This window comes from Chionomys nivalis, chromosome 16 (genome assembly GCF_950005125.1).
Source record: "Chionomys nivalis chromosome 16, mChiNiv1.1, whole genome shotgun sequence".
In the NCBI taxonomy this organism is placed as follows: domain Eukaryota; kingdom Metazoa; phylum Chordata; class Mammalia; order Rodentia; family Cricetidae; genus Chionomys; species Chionomys nivalis.
In genome coordinates this window covers 65724809-65747698 of record NC_080101.1, presented here as the reverse complement: position 1 = coordinate 65747698, position 22890 = coordinate 65724809, and the positions used below count along the sequence as shown (strand labels likewise).

The 22890-nt window shown below is 38.5% G+C and overlaps 1 protein-coding gene across 2 annotated transcripts in view; it reads right to left on the bottom strand.

Annotated features, from left to right (window-relative positions):
• LOC130888157 (zinc finger protein 431-like) overlaps positions 1-22890 on the bottom strand; it is a 44558-nt gene that overhangs the window by 4820 nt on the left and 16848 nt on the right. The window contains exons 2-4 of one of the 2 annotated variants that reach the window (XM_057791042.1): positions 10661-10692; positions 964-1090; positions 704-764 (exon numbers count right to left, since the gene is read on the bottom strand). In XM_057791042.1, the coding sequence (XP_057647025.1) occupies positions 704-764; positions 964-997 (95 nt within the window). In that variant the 5' untranslated portion in view covers positions 998-1090; positions 10661-10692. The remainder of the gene's footprint in view (positions 1-703; positions 765-963; positions 1091-10660; positions 10693-22890) is intronic. The other variant, XM_057791041.1, reaches the window with a different exon arrangement.

Here is a 22890-nt window from a genome sequence, read left to right as displayed (position 1 = left end):
TTACTTGTAAACTTGCATTATATTCAACAAGTCTACTCAACATGGGGACTACTACATATCTTCTAATTGTTTTGAGATGAAAAAGTTACTTCTTTCCACATCCCTATGATCATATGGTTTCTATCCAGACTGACATAGGATATACCTATTAAAGAAAGCAAAACAAAGGATTTCCACAATACATATACACAGCTTGAATCTCTGTTACTCAGACAGAAATGGTATACTGATTAAGGTTTCTCCACAACAAACTCCCTTAACTCTTAACTCTAACTACCCCTCTCTCACTGAATTTAGCCATCATGACAACTATATGAGTAACCCTAGTTTTACTAGGGATTAATTGCTTATTTAAAGATTTTGGATATATACTTATCACCTATTCAAAATGTATATCTTTTGTAATAAGAGTGGTTTCAAACTAAACAGATTGGAAGTTCTACAGCATAGCTCTGATGTAGCTATGATTTGAGTAGTAAGATCTGTTAAGACATTGTTTCCTTGTCCTCCTTTTAATTGTTTTAACAATTACTAGAAAACACAGTTCACTTACTTGCCATTGAGACATATGATTTTGTGAGGATTAATAATCATTAATACACTTTAAGCTGTCCTTATTTACACTGTTGCTTTTCTTTAAAACCTTCAGATATATTAAAATATCTTCAGAGGCACATTGTATCAGCTTGCACATAAAAATTACCTTCCATATCTTCGAGAACTTTGACAATACTCTTCAATATTATGATCTTCCCACCTGCAGCCTAAAAGACAGTAGCAAGAAATGTATTATATGTTATTGAAAATTGGATATATGTTACTATCTTCAGTGGACCTTAGAACTATGCCTGATTTATTCATCTTATTCTTCCTCCTTCTCAATCACAAATACTGAAGAGCATTAGTAAGCAAAACACAGCTGTTCCATTAATTTAAAATGTGAAGGAAATTTCACAGTATTACCTATAGCAGTGAGGTTCGTATAGGTCTCCAGCATCACATCTTTGTAGAGATTCTTCTGGGAAGGATCCAGCAGAGCCCACTCTTCCACACTGAAGTCAATATGCACATCACTATAGGTTACTGCATCCTAAAATATGCCATACATGTATAAAAAAGGGTAATACTGACAACGTTGTAAATGTGCAATCATATAATTCTGGTACATACTAGATGTATTCTATGGCAGGCATTATAATACAATCATTAAGACACTTTAGAAGGAAATTAAGTAGGAGATTTATCTCTATCATTCCTGAGTGGGATACTACCTGCCATGGAAAACGCTTACTAACAGACAAAGAAAGACAAGCAAACAGATCAACACAACAAAGAAATTTTATAAACAATTACTAACTACAAGAAAGGATGGGCAAGATCAGTGTATTGGCTTATGTCTTTAATTCTAGCACTAAGAAGGCAGAGGCAGGTATATCTGCCTCTGAGTTGAATGCTATTCTAATCTATGCAATCAGTTCAAGGACAGTAAGAAGTAAATATTAAAAATCCACCTCCTGGTCTACAAAACAGCTTCAACACAGCCAGAACTACGCAAACCTTGTCTCAGAAACAAACAAACAAAACAAATAAAATAATTAAGCTAGTAAAATGGTTTAGCATTAAATTGTTACACCTTATGTGATTTAGTGATACCATTAATAATGGTGATGAAGTCATGACAGCACAAAAAGCTGACTGATCAGTTTCAACTATGACACAAAAGCAATTCAAAAAATAAAATCATCATGCTACCAAAATGGCTTAGCATTGAATAGAAATTGTTTCTGCTGTGTCTTACATGATTTACATATAATATAGAATTTATAATAATGCTGAAGGCATGACAGCACAAGAAGGAAACGGGCTGATAAGTTTCAAACACAACATAGTAGATACAAAGAAAGAAAAAATGGGTTGAGGCTAGAGATACTCAAATCCCACTTCTAATGAGTTTCATCCAGAAAGGATTCTCATACTAATGGTTCCACAAGCACCCCAAAAAGAAAGCCATCAAGGATATAGAAATTTAGTCATTCAGTCAACTAGATTCTGAGCCATGTCACTATAGGTTCAACCATGGCTATCAATGAAGAAAATGCATTTAGTCACCACAATGATACTCATAGACTGCAGCAACCACTACACTGCTCAAATGTCCAAAGTCTATTTTGACACTCAAGACTGTGTTATCTTTTAAAACAAGAATAGTTATATATTTTCAATAGACAATGGCAGAGAATATTCCGAATATTCCAAAGGAGAGGAATTGAGACGTAGTAAGAAAAGACTAGTCCAAGGTAAGAATGAAACCATCAAATCCAGTAGCTCTGTGTCAGACACATCAAATGGCTAAGATGGCCCTATCCCCACAACTTTGCATATATCTTTTTCTCTTTCTTTACTCCCACTCCATATATATATATATAAATATATATATAAATAATATATATATATATATATTTCTCCATAAGATGTTTCATAGCTTAAATATCTCACTATCTTATGGTCTCAAAACACAACCCAGGCATCTTTCTCACAGTGTCTTGCAATGAATTCTAAGTCTCCTCAGTGGAGCTCAGATGCTACCAGACACCTACAAAATTGTTGAACTGAAAAAAAGAAAGAAAGAATGTATGGCCTTAAATTTTGCACCTTTTTGTTTTCAGAACCAGTACATTTCAGAACCAGTGATTCCCCCAAATTTGGCTTCTAAGATAAGAAGACAGACCCTGCCTTGCTTAGACCAGAGTTGCAGCAAGCCTCCTATAAGTTGCATCTGGAGACTAGGAATTATTTTACCTAATTCTTCCATTAACTGAGGGCACAGAAAAATAATTTTTTACATTTTGGCAGCTTGCTAGGCTATCAATGTAGACTGTGGCCTTCTCTATAATGGTGATAATTTCTCTGAAAATTTCTGCCACTCTTCAGCCCTTGACTGCCACCTGTTTTTCTCTACAACCCAGAGACATTATTTATTTATGACCCAAGTGTTGCTTTTTTTCCACTGTAGTCCTGAATGAATCATAAGTAATAACCATCCAAGAGATTTAATATTTTATCTAAGAAACCAGATCTTTGCTTTAGAGAAGCTTCTCGGTTTTAACAGGTCCCATTTATTAATTATTTCTATCAGTGTCTCTGCTACTGACATTATATTTAGGAAGTGGTCTCCTGTCCCAATGCGTTCAAACGTAGTTATTGCTTTCTCTTCTGTGAGGTTCAGTGTGGTTAGTTTCTTTGATCCATTTGGACTTGAGTTTTGTGTGTGGTGATAAATATGGATTTATTTTTATTCTCCTACATTTGATATCCAGATATGTCAGCAGCAATTATTAAATACCAGCCTGTTTTCAGTACTGTAGCTCTTCAGTAAAGTTTGAAGCCAGGGATTGTGATGCCACCAGAAGTTTCTTTATTGTAGATGATTGTTTGTGCTATCCAGGGGTTTTGTTTTTCTATATGAAGTTGAATACCGTTCTTTTGAAGTCTGTGAAAAATTGTGTTGGGACTTTGATGGGAGGTGCGTTGAATGTGTAGATTGCTTTTGGAAAGATTGCCATTTTTCCTATGTTAGTTCTACCTACCCAAGATCATGAGATCTTTACATTTTCTGGTGTCTTCAATTTCTTTCTTCAAAGATTTAAAGTTCTTGTCATACAGGTCTTCCCTTCTTTGGTTAGAATTACTCAAAGACATTATTTATTATTTGTAGCTTTTGTGAAGGTTAGCATTTCTCTAATTTCTTTCTCAGCCCATTTATCACTTGTATAAAGGAGGGCTACTATTTTTTTCTTTCTTTCTTTTCTTTTTTTACTTAATCTTGTATACTGGTACATTACTGAAGGTGTTTATGAGTTGTAGAAGTTCCTTGATAGAATTTTTGGGGTCAATTATGTAAACTATCATATCATCAGCAAACAGTGAGAGTTTGACTTCTTTTTCAATTTGTATCCCTTTGATCTCCTTTTGTTGTCTTATTTCTCTAGCTAAGAATCTCAAGTACTATATTGAATAGATATGGAGAGAGTGAACAACCTTGTCTTGTTCCTGATTTCGGTGAGATAGCTTTGAGTTTCTATCCCTTTGATCTCCTTTTGTTGTCTTATTTCTCTAGCTAAGAATCTCAAGTACTATATTGAATAGATATGGAGAGAGTGAACAACCTTGTCTTGTTCCTGATTTCGGTGAGATAGCTTTGAGTTTCTCTCCATTCAGCTTGATATAGGCTGTTGACTTACTGTATAATGGCTTTATTATGTTTAGGTAAAATGGGAGCATGGGAATCATAGAAGAAGATAAAAAGGGAGGGAGGATGAAGGGAGAGGAGTGGAGAAAATTTAAAGATCAATAAAACATTAAAAAGAAAAATTCCCTTTACCACATAATAATCAAAACACTAACCATGCCAAAAAATAAACAACATAACAGGAATTAATCATCATTATTTCTGATATCAATAGTTATAGAAAACAAAATGGTTTGTAAATGCTTCTAATGGTCTTCCTTTTCTTTAACAAAAGAATATTAAAAGCTGCAAAGTAAAAAAAAAATCAAGAAACATACAATGGCACAACTATGAGAATTACATTTGACTTCTCAGTGGAGATTCTAAAAGCCATCAGGGCTTGGACTCATGGGATGTAGGTTCTAAGAAACCATAAATGTCAGCACAGATTACTATACCCAGAAAATTTTCAATTACCATAAGTGGAAAAATATGATATTTAATGATAAAGTAAAAATTAAACAATATCCATATATAAATCCAGTTCTACAGAAGCTATTAAAAGCAAAAAGTCCAACCCAAGGAAGCTAATTACACATGTGAAAACAAAGGAAATAATCAAACATCAGGAAATTCATCTTATGATGCCACAGAATATCCATAAATTCAGGCTTTTGTATTTAAATAATCAAAGATGATTCATATCAGATGCTACTATATATGTTAAACCTGAAACAGGAGACAGTGGAAACAAAGGCTTCTGGAATTGCCCTTAACAATATAGAGATTGCACCAGGTAGACAGATTTTGAAAATTCCAATTTCAAGTATTCATTGCCTCTAGTCCCTCTGCTTCAGGACTTTGAGATCATTAAACTGAATCAGTACAGAGAACCAGTGTTGTGACAAATGTTATAAAGAGAGTTACAGACCAATTTCCCTCTTGAATATAAATTCACAGATATTCAAATACTTGCCAAGAGATTCCAAGAACACATCAAAAACTCATCTAAACTCATCAATTAGGCTACATCCCAGATAGGCAGTTGGTATGGAAGGGTCTTTTGTCTATGTGTTACTTTTATTGGTTAAATAAAGATATTGCATTGGCCTTTTGATAGGGCAGCCCTTAGGTGGGTGGAGTAGACAGAAAGAATGCTGGAAAGAAGACAGTGTGGCAGACGCCATGCTTCTCCTGCCCAAGATGGACGCTGGTTAGACTCATGACAGTAAGCCACAGTCAAGTGGTGATACACATTAATGGAAATGGGTTAAATCAATATGTGAGAGTTAGCCAATAAGAGGCTAAAACTAATGGGCCAGACAGTGTTTAAATGAATACAGTTTCCGTGTAATTATTTCGGATAAAGCTAGCTGGGCAGCCAGGAGCCGGGCGGAATGAAAAGCAGCCTGCTCGCCCCTTTTACAACAGGCAGTGAAGGTTCAACATAAAAAAAAAAAAAAAAAATGCAATCCACCATAAAAATAAATTGAAAAAAATAGAACACAGTGTCATCCCATTACATGTACAAGATGTCTTTGACAAAATCAAACATTATAAAAGTCTTGCAATTTAGGGATACGAGGTACAGACATACACATAATAAAGAAAATTTACAGCAAAACTATAGCCAACATTAAACTAAATGTAGAGAAATTCCAAATAAGTCCAATAAAATCTGGAACAAGGCAAGGCTGTGACCTCTCTATATCTACTCAATATAATACTTGAAGTTCTAATTAGAACAATAAAAGAAATTAAGGACACCAATGGGATATAACTTAGAAACAAAGAAGTCAAAGTCTTTTTATTTGTAAATGGTATGATAGATAGGTAAGTGACCCTAAAAATTGGACAAAGGAACTACAATTGATAAAACACTTTCAGCAAAGTAGCTGGATATGTAACTAAAAAATATCAGTAGCCCTCCTATAAATAATAAACTGAGAAAGAAATAAGGGAAAACACCATTCATAATAGTCTCAAATATATGTTCCGGTAACTCTAATAAAACAAGTGAAATAACTTGTGTGATAATTAAAAGACCTGGATAAATTCAGACCCCCCAACAGGAAAAAATAGAGCCAAAAATCGAAGCAGGGAGAGAAGAATCAGAAATCTAGGATTAGCCAGTTCAGTTTCAGGAACTAGCTGAAGATAAAGTTAGATTGTAATCTTGAGAAACAGGGAGTTGCCCCCTTGTGATCATCACTGGTATTTTCGGAATTTTCTGTGACGCCGCCCTCCCTGCCCCTTTCAGATTACAGGGCTGTGGTTTCTTCCTTTAAAAATCCCTTCTCCCAGTTACTCGGGGTCGAATTCCCCTGCGTGGGTTATGAGTCTCGGCCCGTGTGATTGCAGCAAGGACAGTCTCTCTGAGTTATGGGGGAGAGGGGGGGAGTGTTATCTCGAGACTTGAGATTCTCCCCACACTGGGGGTCTTTCAATAATAACTTCAAAAATTTAAAGAAAGAAATTAAAGAAGACACCAGAGAGATGGAAAGATGTGTTAAGCTCAAGGATCAGTAGGATTACCCATCCTACTAAAAGCAATCTATAGATTCAGCACAATCCTCATGGAAATTCCAACACAAGTGCTTAAAGTCAATGAAAGGGCAGTTTGCCACTTTATGTAGATAAACAAAACAAACAAACAAAAAAACATGATAGCTGGAATAATCCTGAACAATAAGAGAATATCATGGCACCAGGCAGTGGTGGTAAACATCTTTAATTCCAGAAGTCTGGAGAAAGAGGCAGGTTGATCTCTGTGAGACCAAGGCCAGCATGGTTCTCAAGCACTAGTTACAGGATAGTGAGGACTGTTACACAGAGAAACAGTATCTAGAGAAAAAAAAGCATGTCATTAGTAGTAAAGCACAATTGTTGAACATTGGAATCAAGTTAAAGACCAGACATAAATCCTGGATGCTTGATTTTTGCAAAGGAAATTCAGAAATACAAAATGGAAAAGAAAAAAAAAAAAGCACCTTTAACAAATGGTGTCTACTAAACTGAACTTTTGAGTGTAGCATAATTCAAATAGATTCACATTCATCATCCTGCACAAAACTCATATCCAAGTAGGTCAAAGACCCCCAACATAAAACCAGACACACTGAAACAGGTACAAGACCAAGTGTGGAAAACTTTGAATGCACTGGCACAGGAGACGGTGTTCTCAACACAATATCAACAGTGGAAACACTATGATGAACAATTAATAAAAGGTATCTCATGAAACTGTAAAGTGTCTGTAAGACAAAGGGACATAGTCAATCAGACAAAAAAAGCAGCTTAAGGAATGTGGATTTTAAAAACTCCACATCCAATAGATGACAAATAGCCAAAATATGTAAGGAACTCAAAAAATTAGATGTTGTATGCTATAGACTAATCCGCTATACTGTGAATAAGTAAGGTCAGAAGTTATGGTCTTTGACAATTCATTTCTTGAAAAAGTTTGGCATAGTATCATAGGCTATTTGATCCCTCCTGGATGCTCTCATATGCATTAATTGACTGGGTAGTATTGTTAATCCTTATTCTCTTTAAATGCCTCCTGTAGCAGATCCAGTAGCAGTGGGCAACCACTAAGGTGTTAATGGCTCTTAGGCATCCTTCTATCAGTCCTCAGCAGGAGGTTATGCATACCTATCTGAAATTCAACAGGTTATCACCTAGTTGCCCCATCCTGGCAGCTATCCACAAATGAATGCTTTTCCAGGGCTAGTAGTCAATGACAGGGAAGAGACTGATTGTTCAGCAGCCTACCTAGGAAAGGCCCAGTCTAGTTGCTGATCACTCCTGAGGCGGGGTCAACAATGCCTGAGCAAAGAACTCCATCCTGCTAAGCTCCCATGTAATAAATAAATAAATTAGGGTTGATATGAAGGAAGTTAAGGTCTACCAGGCTGAGAGATGAGCCAATCTGGAGTGTGCCTGGGACTATCAGAAATACTGAAGTAGGCAATGAGGGAGGAATGTGCAATATTGCCTGAGGGCATAGAAACAGACACTGTCAGAGGTCCTGATTGCCCTGAGGGGCAATCATGCAATGTCAACAAGTTGAAATGCCTGCATGCTGGGAGGCTATATAAGCTTTCCCTATTGCTAAATAACCAAATCTAATGTATCCATTTTACCAGACTCCAGGCTAATATGAATGTCCTTTTATATGTGTGTTGCTTTTACTGGTTGATGAATGAAGCTGTTTTGGCCAGTGGCTTAGCAGAGTAAAGCTAGGTGAGAAATCTGAACAGAGATATGGAGAAAGAGTAGGTGTAGTCAAGGAGACACCATGTAGTTGCTAAAGGAGGAAGATGCCAGAACATTACCAGTAAGCAACAGCCTTGTGCAATACATAGGTTAATAGAAATGAGTTAATTTAAGTCATAAGAGCAATTAGGAATATGTCTCAGTCATTGGCCAAACAGTATTGAAATTAATATAGTTTCTGTGTACTTATTTGGGTCTGAGCAGCCAGGAAATGATCACACAGGCTCCTTCTACACTAGGGTTTTGTGTTGTTGATATGGCACCTTCTCAACCCCACCCCCAAGAAAGATGTTAGAGCCCAGTTACAAATATATATTACTCTCATTGGTAAATAAAGAACTGACTGGCCTGTTAATGGGCAGGAATAGATTGAGTGGGAGAGTGAGATTAGGAGAATTTTGAGAAAAAGGATGAAATCAGAGGAGCCACAGAGAGGAAACAAGACATGCAAGGGAGGTAAATCCCACTGGCCTGAGGGTTACACATAGATTTATAGAAATTTATTAATTAAAGTTGTGTGAGCTAGTTAGTAATAAGTCTGAGCTATGAGACAAGCATTTATAATTAATATAAGTCTTCATTTATTTATTTGGGAGCTGTAATTTTGTAATAACATTGTCATTATGTCTCTTACAGACCAAACCTTTCCTGGTGCCTGCAATGTAGCCCTTGTATCTTTATCTGCCTCTTGACATCTGAAATAGTGCAATGGACAGTTTACTATGTGAACCAAATTGGTAATTTTAAAACTCTGTGTTGCTACATACCTGTAATTCAAGAATTTAGAATGTTTAGTCAAGGTGATAACAAGGGCAATGCCCTGGGGGACTACAGATAGGGTTCAAATCCACCTGAATCAGCATAGAAGATCTTAGCTCAAAACCATTTTTTGTTGTTGTTGTTTTTGCTTTTTGAGATTGAGTTTGTCTGTACCTCTTGTAGACCAGGCTGGTCTCAAAGAAGATCTGCCTGCCTCTGCCTCCTGAGTGCTGTGCCACCACTGCCCGGCTCAAAACCATTTTTAAAAAAGGCTGGAGAATAGCTGTTCTAGAATTCATATACCTTTAGGGTATACCAGAATTTAATGTTAGTTGTGACCCTTTAATGGCCCCTTAAGCAACCTAGTTGCCTGTTCACTAACAGGTGCAGTTAACATACTACTCAAATATATATGGAGTATTTGGGAGGCAACACAACCTTTGCTAAATTCTACTTAGTGTGACATAATGTCTCCTAAGATACAGTTTATTTTTATATTATCAATTATTCTGCCTCACAGTTTAGCAGTGGAATGCTACTCTACACATGAGATAATGTAAACAAGCTTGACAAAACTAACTCCAGATAAATCCTAAACCTAAATGCTCAATATTAAAAGTGCAGAGAGATCCTAGAGAGGCAAAGGCTCTCTATGTTTTGCAAATCTGCCTTCCATAACAACATTACAAGGCAGTTTAAGGTAAAAAGACCCTCAAATAAAACTAACTAGTTGTCGCTAGGACTCTCACCAGTTTCAACTTTGTCAGAGGTCAAGAAGTCAAAGTGTTGTGCGAGTTCTGACCTCTGTTGCTAAGTGATCCTTGGGGCAAGGGAGGAAAGAGAAATGTAATTTTTTTTTTAAAGGCCTGTTTAGAGAAAAAGGCTCTTAGTCAATAGAACAGAATCTCTGTCTTTCTGTCCTGGGCACAGATGTAACATATCAATGGTGACACGTAAATATCCTGGCCAAGGAACCTGGTCTGTGATACCCAAGAAATAGCAACACAGGACAATTATAGATCACCTGTAACTGATTAATTGATTGCATATTGCAGACAAAACTGGAAAAAATTAAGGCCCCCTTCTCGCCCTGTCTTTCTATACTGTGACCTACCTATAATGCATAGAAAATGAATTCACATTCCTACACAAGAGCTTCTACAATAAAAAGTTTGAGCTGCAATAGGACACTTCTTCCCTTCTTTCTTTTTCCTTCTTGATAACCAGCAAGGTCAAGCCTGGAATGACTGACACACCTGGACTTGGAGACAGGAAAGGGGATGTAGAAACAATGTAATTATCATCCAAAAAAATTATGTTAAATTGAAATAGGCTTTGTGTCCATGTTCTCAAACGATTAGGGATTTCTATTAGAACACACCAAGGAATACTCACACCACTTCTTTCAGGTCGTACAAATCTTAAACCTGGAAAAGAAGAATCCTGTTATGCAGGGTCACACCATTTTATCCAGATCTTCTATTTTGGTTGAACTGGAATAACTACAGTAATATGGTTTCACCAAAGTTCAGTTCATCATCCATATTCTTCATTGTCTGGTCTGTGGCCAGTCAAGGTACTTATTGACCATCAATCAATAAGATTGATTAATTCAGTACCTATTGCTAATGTCAACTACTGTCACAGCGGGAAAATTTTCACCCTTTTTCTGGGGGCCCTGCCCTTTCTGTGCTGTGACTACAGCTGCTAGTAAAGTTGGTTAGTGAACTCAAATATTGCACACACCCCACTTCATTTACACATTCCCAATAAAAGCCAGGGAGACTGGAGGACTCTTATTCAGTGGATGTTTTTACTTCTCACTGACCAATCAAGTCCAGACTGTCTTCCCACCCCTGGGGAGCAGAGCCAGAATTAAAAGATCAAACCAATTCCCAATTAAATAGGGAGACGCAAGCCTAAGCCACAGTACACGCTGTTCTAAACAGAAATAAGTAGCCTGAGAAAAATAGAAAGACATTCTTAATGACTGGAGAATAAAGCAAATAATACATTAACACAGTGATGCATTTAAAGAAAACCAAATTAAAAAGTGAAACCAAAAATTGTCATAGCCTAGTAAAGTGATTGCATTAGTATACTCTTCAACCTTTCCCTATATGCAGTGTTAGCTGCTGACATCTTACACGACACACATAGTTACAGCCAATGACCTATAACTCAGCTCTCTGAACTGAAATAAATGTACCAACCAAATTACACATATCTGAAAACAAGAGCTATCTACTTGGAAATTTGATGTTAATTATCCTCCCCAAGTTTTACACTCACACATCTGGTCTGTCTTCATTCACATGATGTAAATTAATATATGTGTGTGGAAATTACAAAATCACTAACACTGCCACAATTAGGTCCTTTACCATAAATGGCAACACCAGCAGCTGTATGCCTAATTTACTTCCTTAATATAACCCCAGTAGCAAAGACACTAAGAGCAACAATGAATAAATGAGACCTCCTGAAACTGAGAAGCTTCTGTAAAGCAAAGGACATCGTCAAAAATACAAAATCACAGCCTACAGAATGGGAAAAGATCTTCATCAACACCACAGAGGACATAGGACTGGTTTTCAAAATATACAGAGAACACAAGAAACTTCGCATCAAAATAACAAATAATCCAGTAAAAAAAAAAAAAAATACAGTACAGACCTAAACAGAACTCTCAACAGATGAATCTCAAATAGCTGAAAAACACCTAAGGAAATGCTCAACATTGTTTGCCATTAGGGAAATGCTGGAGAGGATGTAAAATAACTGTTCCACTCCTCCAAGGATGGTCGGAGAGCAGTCTTGTACAGCCACTTTGGAAATCAGTATGGCAGTAATCTTAGGAAACTGAGAAACAACCTATCTCAAGACCCAGCAATACCACTCTTGAGCATATACCCAAAGGATGCATATTCATACCACAAGGATGTTTGTCTGACTATGTTCATAGCAGCATTATTTGTAATAGCCAGAACTTAGAAACAACTTAGATGCCCCTCAGCTAAAGAATGGATAAAGAGGCTCAGGAACAGTTTCCCGCTCCTGCACTAAGGCTACCCACCTAGAGGGGTGAGTGCCTGCCTACCTGGCAAGCCTGAAAGTCCCCCGCAAGGGAGCGCGGGGCACCTTCGGCTTGTGCTGCAGGGTCTCCTGTGTTCTACTCGACCCCGCCCTGCTCCTCACATTAACCCTTTGTCCGCGGGTCCTTGGGCTACCAGGTCCTGTTTCAGTGCTGAGGAGTTCCATCTGGACGAGTGAGTGTGTGCTATCCTGGGGCGGCCTGTCCTGGAAGAGAGCACAACCCTCCTCCCCCAGCTCCGGCTGCAGAGGTGTCTTTCTTACACACGACACCCCCCCCCCCCCCCCCCGAGGCTGCCCTGTTGTCTGCAAGGTCCTTGGCTCAGGAACAGTTTCCCCGCTACTGCAATAAGGCTACCCACCCAGAGGGGTAAGTGCCTGCCTGCTGGGCAGGACTGAAGGTCCCTGCAGGGGAGTGGGGGCACCTTCAGCTTGTGATACAGGGTCTCCTGTGTTCTACTCAAACCCGCCCTGCCCCCCACATTCGCCCTTTTGTCCTCGGTGTCTTTGGGATACCAGGCATCCCTGTTTCAGTGCTGAGGAGTTTTATCCTGAAGGGCTATCCACCCAGAGGGGATACCAGGCATCCCTATTTCAGTGCTGAGGATCTCCATCCAGACAGGAACAGTTCCTGCTCCTACACTGAGGAGATCCACCCAGAGAGTCAATCACAGTAAAGACTGGACCAAGACACAAGGATTCTCCTGGCTCCATTTGAGGGAAGAGATGGGCAGGCGCCAATGCAAGAATTCCTCCAACAACCTGAAAGGCAACATGACATCACCAGAATCCAGGGATCCTGAAACAAGAAGAATCGAACACCATACTCCAGAAGATATAGAAGAAATCGACTTTAAACAGAACTATATGAAAATAATAGAGGACCTTAAAAAGGAGGTGAAAAACTGCAATAAAAAAATAGAGATGAAAATTAAGAAAAAAAAAAAAGAAATAGAGATGACAAACAAAAAGGTAGAGGAAATGAATAAATCTCTCAAAGATACCCAAGAAAACCAAGAGAAACAAGAAAAAGCAATCAAACAGGTAAGGGAAATGGTTCAAGACTTCAAGAATGAAATGGAGGTGATGAAGAAAACACAAACCAAGGGAAGGCTGGAGATGGAAAATCTGGGTAAATGAACAGGAACTACAGAGACAAGTATTACCAACAGAATACAAGAGATAGAAGAAAGAATCTCAGACACTGAAGATACCATAGAGAAAATAAACACACTGATCAAAGAAAATAGCAAAACCAACAAATTCTCATCACAAAATATTCAGGAAATCTGGGACACAATAAAAAGACAAAATCTGAGAATAATAGGGTTAGAAGAAGGAGAAGTACAGCTCAACGGCCCAGAAAATATATTTAATAAAATTATAGAAGAAAACTAAACTTTCCCAACCTAAAGGAAGATATTCCTATGAAGGTCCAAGAAGCATACAGAACACCGAATAGACTGGATCAAAAAAAAATAAATCTCCTTGCCATATAATAATCAAAACACAAAACATACAGAATAAAGAAATAATATTAAGAGCTGCAAATGAAAAAGATCAAGTTACCTATAAAGGTAAACCTATCAGACTTACACCTGACTTCTCTATGGAAACCATGAAAGCCAGAAGGTCCTGGAGAGATGTACTGCAGAAACTAAGAGACCATGGATGCAAGCCCAGACTACTATACCCAGCCAACCTTTTGTTCACTATAAATGGAGAAAACAAAATTTTCCAGGATAAAAACAAATTTAAACAATACGTAGCCACAAATCCAGCCTTACAGAAAGTAATAGAAGGAAAAATCACAACCCAAGGAGTCCAACAATGCCCACAATAACTCAGACATCTAATGACCCTTCCCCAGCACAACTCAAAGAAGGGAAACACACAAACTCTACTATCAAAAAAAAAAAAAAATGACCGGAGTTAACAACCACTGGTCATTAATATCACTTAATATCAATGGACTCAACTCACTTATAAAAAGGAACAGGCTAAGAAATTGGATACAAAAAAAGGATCCAACATTCTGCTGTTTACAAGAAACAAACATTAACCAAAAGGCAGTCATCTACTCAGAATAAAGGGCTGGGAAAAGGCTTATCAAGTAAATGGACCTAAGAAACAAGCAGGTGTGGCCATACAAATTTCTAACAAAATTGACTTCAAACTAAAATCAATCAGAAGAGATGGAGAGGGACAATTTACACTTATAACAGGAACAATTCATCAGGATGAAGTCTCAATCCTGAATATCTATGCCCCTAATATAAAAGTATCCACTTATGTAAAAGAAACATTACTAAAATTCAAGGCAGTCATCAAACCACACACACTAATAGTAGGAGACTTCATCACTCCTCTCTCACCAATGGACAGGTCAATCAGACAGAAACCTAATGGAGAAATAAGAAGATTAAGGGAGGTAATGAATCAAATGGACTTAACAGACATCTATAGAACATTCCACCCAAATAGGAAAGAATATACCTTCTTCTCTGCAGCTCATGGAACCTTCTCGAAAATTGACCACATACTCGGTAACAAAGCAAACTTACACAGTTACAAAAAAATAGTAGTAACCACCGGTGTCTTATCGGATCCCCATGGATTAAAGTTAGAATTCAACAACAATGCTACCCCCAGAAAGCCTACAAACTCATGGAAACTGAACAGTCAACTACAGAACTACACCTGGATCAAGACAGAAATAAAGAAAGAAATTAAAGTCTTTCTTGAATTCAATGAAAATAAAGAGACAACATACTCAAACGTATGGGACACTATGAAAGCAGTGCTAAGAAGAAAGTTCATACCACTAAGTGCCTACTTAAAGAAAATAGAGAAAGCACATTTGGAGACTTAACAGCCCACCTTAAAGCTCTAGAAAAAAAAGAATCAGACTCACCTATGAGGAGTAGAAGACTGGAAATAATCAAACTGAGGGCTGAAATCAACAAAATAGAAACACAGAAAACAATCCAAAGAATCAATGAAACAAAAAGCTGGTTCTTGGAGAAAATCAACAAGACTGATAAACCTCTATCCAAACTAATCAAATGGTGAAGAGAGAATATGCAAATTAACAAGATCAGAAATGAAAAGGGGGACATAACCACAGACACAGAGGAAATTCAGAGAATCATTACATCTTACTACAAAAGCCTGTATGCCACAAAATTGGAAAATGTAAAAGAAATGGACATTTTTTTTAGATAAGTACCACATACCAAAGTTAAACCAGGATCAAGTGAACAATCTAAATAGACCTGTTAGTCACGAAGAATTAGAAGTAGTTATCAAAAACCTCCCTTCCAAAAAAAGCCCAGGTCCAGACAGTTTCAATGCAGAATTCTACCAGAACTTCCAAGAATACCTAATACCTATACTCCTTAATGTATTTCACAATATAGAAACAGAAGAGTCATTGCCAAATTCCTTTTATGAAGCTGCAGTTACTCTGATACCAAAACCATACAAAGACTCAACCAAGAAAGAAAATTGCAGGACAATCTCACTCATGAACATCGACGAGAAAATCCTCAATAAAATACTGGCAAACCAAATCCAAGAACACATTAGAAAAATTATCCATTATGATCAAGGATTATGATTATCCGGGGATGCAGCACTGGTTCAACATACGAAAATCTATCAATGTAATGCATCATATAAATAAACTGAAGGAAAAAACCATATGATCATTTCATATGCTGAAAAAGCATTTCATATGCTGAAAAAGCATTTGACAAAATTCAACACCCCTTTATGATAAAGGTCTTAGAGAGATTAGGGATACAATGGATATACCTAAATATAATAAAAGCTATTTACAGCAAGCCAACAGCTAACATCAAATTAAAAGGAGAGAAACTCAAAGCCATCCCACTAAAATCAGGAACACGACAAGGCTGTCCACTCTCTCCATACCTCTTCAATATAGTGCTTGAAGTTCTAGCGATAGCAATAAGACAACATAAGGGGATAAAGGGGAATCTAATTGGAAAGGAAGAAGTAAAACTTTCGTTATTTGCAGATGATATGATAGTGTATATAAGCAACCCCAAAAACTCCACCAAAGAGCTCCTACAGCTGATAAACACTTTTTGTAACGTGGCAGGATACAAGATCAACTCCAAAAAACAGTTGCTCTCCTATACACAAAGGATAAGGAAGCAGAGAGGGAAATCAGAGAAGCATCACCTTTCACGATAGCCACAAATAGCATAAAATATCTTGGGGTAGCTCTAAGCAAGGAAGTGAAAGATCTATTTGACAAGAAGTAAGTCTTTGAAGAAAGAAATTGAGGAGGATACCAAAAAATGAAAGGATCTCTCTTGCTCTTGGATTGGGAGGATCAACATAGTAAAAATGGCAATTCTACCAAAGGCAATTTATAGATTCAACACAATCCCCATCAAGGTCCCATCAAAATTCTTCACAGATCTTGAGAGGACAATAATAAACTTTATATGGAAAAACAAAAAACCCAGGATAGCCAAAACAATCTTATACAATAAAGGAACTTCTGGAGGCATTACCATCCCTGACTTCAAACTCTATTACAGAGCTTCAGTATTGAAAATAGGTTGGTACTGGCATAAAAACAGAGAAGTCGATCAATGGAATCGAATAGAAGACCCAGATTTTAACCGACAAACCTATGAACACCTCATTTTCGATAAAGGAGCTAAAAGTATACAACGGAAGAAAGAAAGCATCTTCAACAAATGGTGCTGGCAGAACTGGTTGTCAACCTGTAGAAGAAGGAAAATAGACCCATATCTATCACCATGCACAAAACTCAAGTTCAAATGGATCAAAGACCTCAATATCAATCTGAACACACTGAACCTGATAGAATAAAAAGTGGGAAGTACTCTACAACACATGGGCCCAGGAGACCACTTCCTACGTATAACCTCAGCAGCACAGACATTAAAGACAGCATTGAATAAATGGGACCTCCTGAAACTGAGAAGCTTCTGTAAAGCAAAGGACACTGTCACTAAGACAAAAAGGCAACCCACTGACCGGGAGAAGATCTTCACCAACCCTGCAACAGACAAAGGTCTGATCTCCAAAATATATAAAGAACTCAAGAAACTAGACTTTAAAATGGTAATTAACCCAATTAAAAAATGGGGCACTGAACTGAACAGAGAATTCTCAACAGAAGAAGTTCAAATGGCTAAAAGACACTTAAGGTCATGCTCAACCTCCTTAGCGATAAGGGAAATGCAAATCAAAACAACTTTGAGATACCATCTTACACCTGTCAGAATGGCTAAAATAAAAAACACCAATGATAGCCTTTGCTGGAGAGGTTGTGGAGTAAGGGGTACACACTCATCCATTGCTGGTGGGAATGCAAACTTGTGCAACCACTTTGGAAATCAGTGTGGCGCTTTCTCAGGAAATTTGCTATCAACCTACCCCAGGACCCAGCAATACCACTCTTGGGAATATATCCAAGAGATGCCCTATCATCTTATAAAAGCATTATTTCAACTATGTTCATAGCAGCATTATTTGTAATAGCCAGAACCTGGAAACAACCTAGATGCCCTTCAATGGAAGAATGGATGAAGAAAGTGTGGAATACATACATATTAGAGTACTACTCAGCGGAAAAAAAAAATCTTGAATTTTGCATGCAAATGGATGGAACTAGAAAACACTATCCTGAGTCAGGCAACCCAGACCCAAAAAGATGAACATGGTATGTACTTACTCATAATTGGTTTCTAGCCATAAATAAAGGACATTGAGCCTATAATTTGTGATCCTACAGAAGCTAAATAAGAAGGTGAACCCAAAGAAAAACATATAGTCATCCTCCTGGATATGGGAAGTAGACAAGATTGCTGGGCAAAAATTGGGAACTTGGGGGTGGGTTGGGATGGGAGTAAGGGGAAATGGGGAGAGAAAAGTGAGAAGGGGAGGATGGGGGGAGCTTGGGGGAATGGGATGGTTGGGATAATGGTAGGGTAGATATGGGAGCATGGAAGTATATGTCCTAATTAAGGGAGCCATCTTAGGGTTGGCAAGAGACTTGACTCTAGAGGGGCTCGCAGGTGTCCAGGGAGATGTTCCCAGTTAGTTCCTTGGGCAACTTAGGAGAGGAAACCTGTAATGGCCCTATCCTATAGCCATACTGATGAATATCTTGCATATCACCATAGAACCTTCTTCTGGCGATGGAGCACCGGACTGAGCTCCCAAAATCCAAAATGGGGAGCAGAAGGAGGGAGAACATGAGCAAGGAAGTCAGGACTGCGAGGGGTGCACCCACCCATTGTGACAGTGGGGATGATCTATTGTGAGCTCACCAAGGCCAGCTGGACTAGGACTGAATAAGCATGGGATAAAACCAGACTCTCTGAACACGGGGGACAATGAGGGCTGATGAGAAGCCAAGGACATGGCACTGGGTTTTGATCCTACTGCATGAATTGGCTTTGTGGGAGCCTAGCCTGTTTGGATGCTCACCTTCCTGGACCTGGATGGACTGCCCACAGGGCAGGGAACCCTGACTGCTCTTCAGACTGGAGAGGGAGGAGGAAAGGAGTGGGGGGAGGGGGAGAGGAGTGAGCAGAGGGGGAGGGAAATGGGAGGTGGGGAGGAGGCAGAAATTTTTTCAAGAAAGAAAGAAAGAGAGAGAGAGAGGAAGGAAGGAAGGAAGGAAGGAAGGAAGGAAGGAAGGAAGGAAGGAAGGAAGGATAAAGAAATTGTGGCACATTTACAGAGTTTTGCTCAATACTAATTAAAAAAATGACATCTTGAAATTTGCAGGCAAATGGATGGAATTCAAAAAAAATCATCCTGAGTGAGATATCCCAGATTGATAAAGACAAGCACAGTACAAACTCAGTTATAAGTGGATATTAGACCTAAAAAAAGGGTAACTAGACTATAATCCACAACCCCTGAGAAACTATGTATCAAGGCAGACAATAAGTGAGATATGCATGGATGGCCCTGGAAAGAGAAAATAGATAGGCTCTCCTGAGTAAATTAGGAGTGCTGGGGTAGGCAAGGAAAGTATGAAGAAGAAGGGGGAGAACATGAGAGAACCAAATGGCTGAGTTAATGAAGGGAGAAAGTGAGAGCAAGGAATGAGATATGTTGACAGAGGGAGCCTTTGTAGGGTTGGAGAGAAATCTCATGCTATGGATACTCTCATGTCCACCAGGATGACTCCAGCTAAAGACTCCTAGTGATAGTGGAAAGAATGCCTGAACTGGCCTTCCCTTATAATCAGATTGATGACAACTCTAATTATCATCATAGAACCTTCACCCAGTAACAATGAAAGCAGATGCAGAGTCTATAACAAAGCACTGGGCAGTATCCAGTCAAAGAGAGACAAGAGGGTTATATGAGTAAATGGGCCAAGATTATGTTGGGGAAACCCACAGAGATAGTTGACCCAAGCTAGTGGAAGTTCAATGACTATGGACGGATAGTTGGGGAAACTGCATATGACCAAACTAGGCACTCTGAATGTGAATGACAGTTCTGTGGCTTCAACAGTCTGTGGGGCCACTGGCAGTGGGACCAAGATTTATCCTCTGTGCATGAACTGGCTTTTGGAGCCCATTCCCAATTTAGGGATGTCTTGTTCAGCCATGATACAGGGAGGATCTTGGTCCTGCCTCAAATAGATAACCCAGACTTTGTAGACTCACAATGGGAGGCCTTACCCTTTCTGAAAAGTGGATGTGGGATGGAGGGAATAGGTCAGGGGAGCTGAAGGAAGTGAGACGAGAAAATATGGTTGGTATGTAAAATTAAAAGATAATTTAAAAAAATTAAAAAAGAAAACAGACACTGTTTTTCTGTGTCTGGTTATTTTCTAATGAGAGAGAAAAAGAAGAGATGTGAATACGGATAGGAGGTGAAGATCAAATTATAATCAAAACATATTATGTGGAGATCTATTTTCATTTAAAAAGAGAAAAACAGAAAAAGAAAATAGAAGAAGCTAAAGTTCAAGCCAGTAAGTAGAGTACCTCCATGGTCTCTATTTTGTTCCCCTCTGTGCCCCTGCCTCTTTTTCTTTCCTCTTCTTCACTTCATGAGCTGCTTTTAGATTCACTGAGTTCAGTTAGTGCTAGGTATCTGCCTTGAATTCCTGACTGACTTGCCTCCATGATCAAACAAGAACTGTAAGTCAAATAAACCCTTTCTCCCCAAGTCAGTCTGAGCCACCTAAGACCTTGTCTCAAAAAGCTATAATAAAACAAAAACTAGCAATAATGTCAAACAAAGACAGGATCAAACAAAACTGAGAGACTGGAGAAAATTGAGAGCACTGGTTACATTTCTAGGGGACCTGGATTTAATTCCCAGCATCCACATAGAAGCTCACAACCACCTTTATTTCCAGTTGCAGGGAATATGACATCCACTTCTCCCCTCTATAGGTGATGGAGGAAGGTCATTGGTTAAAAAATAAAGAAACTGCTTGGCCCTCATAGGTTAGAACATAGGTAGGTGGAGTAAACAGAACAGAATGCTGGGAGGAAGAGGAAGTGAGCTCATACGCCTTAGCTCTGCTCTCTGGGGCAGATGCGATGAAGCTCCGACCCAGGATAGAAGTAGGCTAAAATCTTCCTGGTAAGCGCACCTTGGGGGTGCTACACAGATTATTAGAAATGGGCTAAATTAATACGTGAGAATTAGCCTAGAAGAGGCTAGATATAATGGGCCAGGCAGTGTTTAAAAGAATACAGTTTGTGCGTTGTTATTTTGGGGCATAAGCTAGCCAGGCAACCAGGAGCTGGGGTGGCAGGAACACAGCCCGCAGCTCCCACTACAGAATGGCGCCCGACGTGGTAGCAGAAATTTCTTGGGCCTGCTCTGCTTGCTAGAGGCAAGCAAGCGCTCTCATCTAAGAGAGGCTTCCTGACTCAGCTTTAGCTGCAAAGCTTGCAGCTCTTTTAAGAGTTCCTGCCATGAAACACTTAAATGGTATTGATAAAAGCTGACTGCATGCTTGTTTGTTTTCAGGCGTAGCAGGAAAAAAGTTGTGTTGTTTTAAAATGTGGGCTTTCTGGGCCATCCTGCCAGGGCAAACTCTGACTGTTTGAGGCAGGGGGGCCGACTACAGAGAAAGGACTTGAGTGCTGTCTGTTGCAGCTTGCTTGCTAGCAGGGACCTTGAAATGCCATAGACTTAGACTTGTGGCAATAAACATGGCTACAGCCGGTACCTCCACCATGAGGCTGGAAAGCTAAGGAATGGGCTGGATCTAGCCGGCAAAGCCACGGCTTTAATCCTACCCATATTGTTCAGTAATTTAAAGGCGCGTGTGGTCAGAAAAAGAGAGATATACAGTAAAGATAGATTCAAAGACAAAGAAAACCTTTAAATGATTTACAATGTGTTCAAAAATATATGCAGGCTAAAAGTTAAAGTTCTTAAAAGTAAAATAAGGAAGAAAGAGAGTAGTTGGGTGTGGTAATACACACCTTTAATCCCAACACTTGGGAGGCAGAGGGAGATTGACCTCTGTGACTTCAAGGTGTGGCAGTACACACCTTCAATCCCAATGCCTGGGAGGCAGAGACAGAGGGATCTCTGAGAGTTCAAGTACAGCCTGGTCTACAGAGTTATTCCAGGACAAAGATATACAGTGGACGCGTCTCAAAAAATAAAAGTGAAAATAAAAGAAATAGAGGTTAAAATAAAGCACACAAAGATGGAAAATACACAGAGAATTTTGATACTGTATGCTATTATGCTTTCTTTGAACTGTTTGAATGCTAAGAAAGGTGCAACAGATGCTAAAAGATATTTGTTTATAAATGCTGCTGAACTAATCCAAAAAAGATATTTTGAAAATACCTTGACTTTAAAATTTGGATCTAAGGACATGATGCTTTGGAAAGGAGTTTCTTCTTTTGTTTTCACAGAGGATGAAGCCCTGTTAATTGTTTCTATCCCAATATGGTATGATAGACCACGCCCTCCTGAAAGGTTGCTGTGAACACCTTCAGAAAATTACTTCATTCAACTGCCAACTGAGATGAACCTAGCACACAGGTTATACCATGAAAGACCTAAATAACAGCGCCCCCATTCAGCACGAAGCAGTTTGGAGAGAAAAAACTGCGCCCATGTTCCCATATATTGTTTATAAATGTTCTTTTACATTTAAAGGGGGATATGATATAGGTATGAATAACTTGCATTAGTATAGATTTTGCTTTATTGATAGAGATTTAAGGTCAATTTTGTTATATGTATATGTATTTCTGATCTTGATTCAGGTATTGTGATTGTGTAGTTCACTTAAAAATGTAATGTATATAGGTTGTTAATAGATAATCATAATAGTCAAGTTTGTAGTCATGTTAGTTAAGATTTTCTAGATGTACATAGATATATTTTAGGTAGGCATTCTTCATATCTTTCAAAGATTATAGAATATGGCATTTTAAATGTTTTAATAACTTAGGACTTTTCATGACAATGAGACACTCGGCTCCTGGCAGCACCAATCTACTTCAAGAAGATGG